Genomic DNA, 3,613 nt, shown 5'->3' with positions numbered 1-3,613 from the left:
AATTCAGATGAAATTAATCAAAAGAAATTGGGTTTATATAAATTGTATTTCGTGTTTTTGATAAGATTTTTTTAGAGGATATTGTTGAGTTTTATGGTGTAGCGAAGGAATACAAGATAGGTAATTCTATAATGAAGTATAACAGCGTTTGAATCAAGACGTAAATCGAAAATAAATTGAAGAATTCAACAATCATTCGAAATATATTGTAAAAAATACGTCAAATTCTTTATAAGAAGTACACGAGAAACAAAAGTATATTGAAAATGAAACTTAAAATTCAGATGAAATTAATCAAAAGAAATTGGGTTTATATAAAGTTTATTTCGTGTTTTCGATAAGTAAAGCAAAGATAAATTGAAGAATTTAACAATCATTTCAAAAATATAGTAAAGAATTTGACGTAAATGAAAGTAAAACGTTTTTTGAAAGTTATAGTTTAAAATCAAAGTAATATTTTATAAGAAATTTGGTTTATATAAATTGTGTGTTTTTTTTAGAAGATACTTTGTAGTTGAATTATGTGTTCGAATAGGATATTGATGTGTTTTATGGTGTAGCGAAGGAATTGAGAGGTTCGTCGAGAGGATAGGAGGAGGATGTGTGCTGCCGTCGCGATTTGTATTATAAATCACGCAGTTAAGGAGACAACTCTTCGCCGTGTGACACATTTAGGAGAGGACCGTTTAAAGCCGACACTTGGGGAAGATGGAATAATCGCACATGCCGCGCGACACATATGATGTACGCTCTCCGGGGGACATCATCAACATCATCATAGTCATGATCACACGGCGAATTAAATAAATGGACACACACGGACAAAGCATAAAGGGGACGTGGAGATGCCGGGAGAGGACAATTGGTCTGTGTTTGTGTATGTATTTTCGTGTATCCGTGTGTGTGTGTGAATCCACAGGTTTGGCCGGTGAGAGGTCGTATGTACGGCTTGTTATCCCCATCCGGGGTGTTGCAGGATCGGGATTTCGCGGGGTTTTCCACCCTCGACGCGTCCCGACGGGGGGTTGGAATGAGTTATGGGCCCGGCACTCCATTTACAGATCATTCCGAAAGACTGTGTGTGTGTGTTTTTAGAGTGAGAGATGGATGAATGAATGTGAGAGAGTCTTTCGTACATCAATTCCCCATCATCGATACTAATTAATTCGCAGGTAATGTGTTCGTGGTGGATGAGTAGAAGGAGGAGGAGAAGAAGAGGGTCTTCAGGTGCGTGTGCCCGGGTGTCGCCGCCTCCTCGCGTGCTAACGTCCCGTAAAACCTTAATGTCCTCCGCGGCGCAATACCACTATTAGGAGGATTACATTCCCCTTTTTATTTTCAACAATATCACTAGGCTGCGTCTCTCTCACCTTGCTGGCTGTTCTTCCTCGTCGTCTTCTTCTCCTTCATCCACGGATACTCCGGCACGTTGACTCCTGGTGATCCGAGGCCGTGCGGTACGTCCATCGGATAAGGGCCTGCACCTGGTGGCGTCAGCTGCGGAGGTGAGATCTGCGGCTGCATCTCCGCGGCGCTCGGAAGATGCGGAAGGGCCGTCATGAATTCGGCCATCGAGGGTTGACTGTTGATGAATCCCGACTCGTTGCATCCTTCGAGCGGGTGCGTCTGGGCCCCGGGCAGCCAGAATCCGGCGGCCCCGGGTCCTTCCGGCGTCGTCGACCGCGTCTTGACCACTACGAAATCCTCCTCCTCCAAGTGTCCCGCCGGCATCCGGAGAGGGTGTCTAATTCGCATCTACACAAACCGCATAACACACTGTACCATCCGCACACGGTATATACAACCAAAAAGAAACGAGCACCAGCACCTGGACTTGTCCGAACAACTCAAGAACAAATAATTTTTATTTTCAAAAACACGAAGATGAATTCTCTTCTTTCCTTAATTCCTCTTTATATATTGTTGTATATTAATTATTTTTTTTTGTTTGGTTACTTGAGTCCAGTTTAAACACCCGCGAAATCTGCCTGGGACCAGAAATAGGAAACGATTGTTACGTGTATGTTCGTAGTTACTGTTAGCGAGTCGGCTTGTTTTTGTTTCTTTCCCATTGAAGAGGATGATGGCCGGTCACGTGGGCCACGGTAGTCCAATGACAGGCGCAGTAAGCCTCTCCGAAGAGGCGGTGGGTTGGCTCTGGAGGCGGGACCCGATCCTAGCCTAGCGTGACGGCCCGCACGGCAATTATACTCACACACACACACTCGTACACTCACACGCTCACACCGCAAGAATTTTTTAAAAAATATGGAAAATACATGCCGCCCCTCGACTCGCCCCCTCGCCCCACGATTTCATATTTCTTTCTCCCCTCATTCATTAAATACATCCATATACTTTTTTCTTCTTCTCTATACCTCCACTTGCTTCTATTTTTATATTCCAAAAAAAAATATATAATATTTTCTTCAATTTTTCAAAAGGAAATAATCCTTTTTACATCGAACTTTCCTTCGATTACGTTAATTTCTCAGTATAATACTCATAATCCGCACGCTTCTTTTATTCTCTTCAAATTGTCTATCTTAACTTGATTCGTTTTACGTCGACTTCTTATATTCAAAACTTCGACAGTCTTGATCAATTTCTTCTTGTTTTATTAAGTTTCTAATGTTTTCTTCAATTACGTCTTTGATTTCTTAATATTATTTATATTTTTATCGTTATTGTTATTAATTCCAAAACAACTATATTTTTCATTACGTCGTTTTCCTTGCATTAATGATGTACTTCGATTTTGCTTCTTTCAAAAATTTTTCAATTTGAAAAGATTCACTTTATTATTTCATCTTATATCAGAATACTTCAAATTCTTTGATTTCTCAATATTATCTTCGGTTTTCGTTATTAAAAAAAATATTATACCATTGATTCTCTTTACGTCGATTTATAAAAGTTGAAACTCTGAGAATCTTGTCCTATTTACGAAATGTTTCGGTTTTCTTCTTGATTTCGTCATGTCATCTTCGCTTTAAGTCATGATTCGAACGCTTGGTAGTTTGCTCAAAATTATCTGTTTGGTTTGTTTCGATCCTAACGTTTCCTATAGTCAGCGTGCTTCGCTTTACGTCGAGTTACATGCTTCAAATTCTCAATAGTTGTTTCGATGTATAATTCTGCGTGCTTCGCTTTACGTTGAAATCGTAACGTCACTAGTTGTATTCTCCTATTGTTCGAACGGTATTGTTGTAGTTTGCTCAAAATGATCTATTTGGCTTGTTTCGCTCTACGTTAATCTAAACGTTTATTATTTTGTTTCAAATTATTAATGGTTGTTTTGATGCATATATTCAAAATTGTGCTTCGCTTTACGTCCAAAATTTAACATCACTATTTGTTCGAATGCTTCGATTTACGTTTTGATGTTCGCGCTCGAAATCTTAACGTCACGATTCTGTTGATTCAATTGTGCTTCGCTATACGTCGAATTCTCCGCGTCACGGACCCGACGGTGATTTTCGCGCGTTTTAAAGTAGCGCTTCGCTTAACGTCGTATTTTTCGCGTCGCTATCGGTGTCGCGGGTTCTGCCGTTCTGTGCGTCGTGACGGTGAGCGATGCGCTGTTAAATAGCAAAAGGGGACGACGCCAAAA

General features: G+C 40.4%; 1 protein-coding gene across 2 annotated transcripts in view; it reads right to left on the bottom strand.

Annotated features, from left to right (window-relative positions):
* Positions 1-2,377, bottom strand: part of LOC108558257 (homeotic protein proboscipedia) — a 48,509-nt gene extending 46,132 nt beyond the window's left edge. For both annotated transcript variants that reach the window (XM_017915101.1, XM_017915103.1), the window contains exon 1: positions 1,371-2,377. In XM_017915101.1, coding sequence (XP_017770590.1) covers positions 1,371-1,755 — 385 coding nt within the window. In that variant the 5' untranslated portion in view covers positions 1,756-2,377. The remainder of the gene's footprint in view (positions 1-1,370) is intronic.
* Between the last annotated feature and the right edge of the window lie 1,236 nt (positions 2,378-3,613).

This window comes from Nicrophorus vespilloides, unplaced genomic scaffold (assembly GCF_001412225.1).
Source record: "Nicrophorus vespilloides isolate i.1.1-1 unplaced genomic scaffold, Nicve_v1.0, whole genome shotgun sequence".
NCBI classification, from domain to species: domain Eukaryota; kingdom Metazoa; phylum Arthropoda; class Insecta; order Coleoptera; family Silphidae; genus Nicrophorus; species Nicrophorus vespilloides.
The sequence above is the reverse complement of the archived record's forward strand: the minus strand, read 5'-3'. Positions and strand labels throughout refer to the sequence as shown.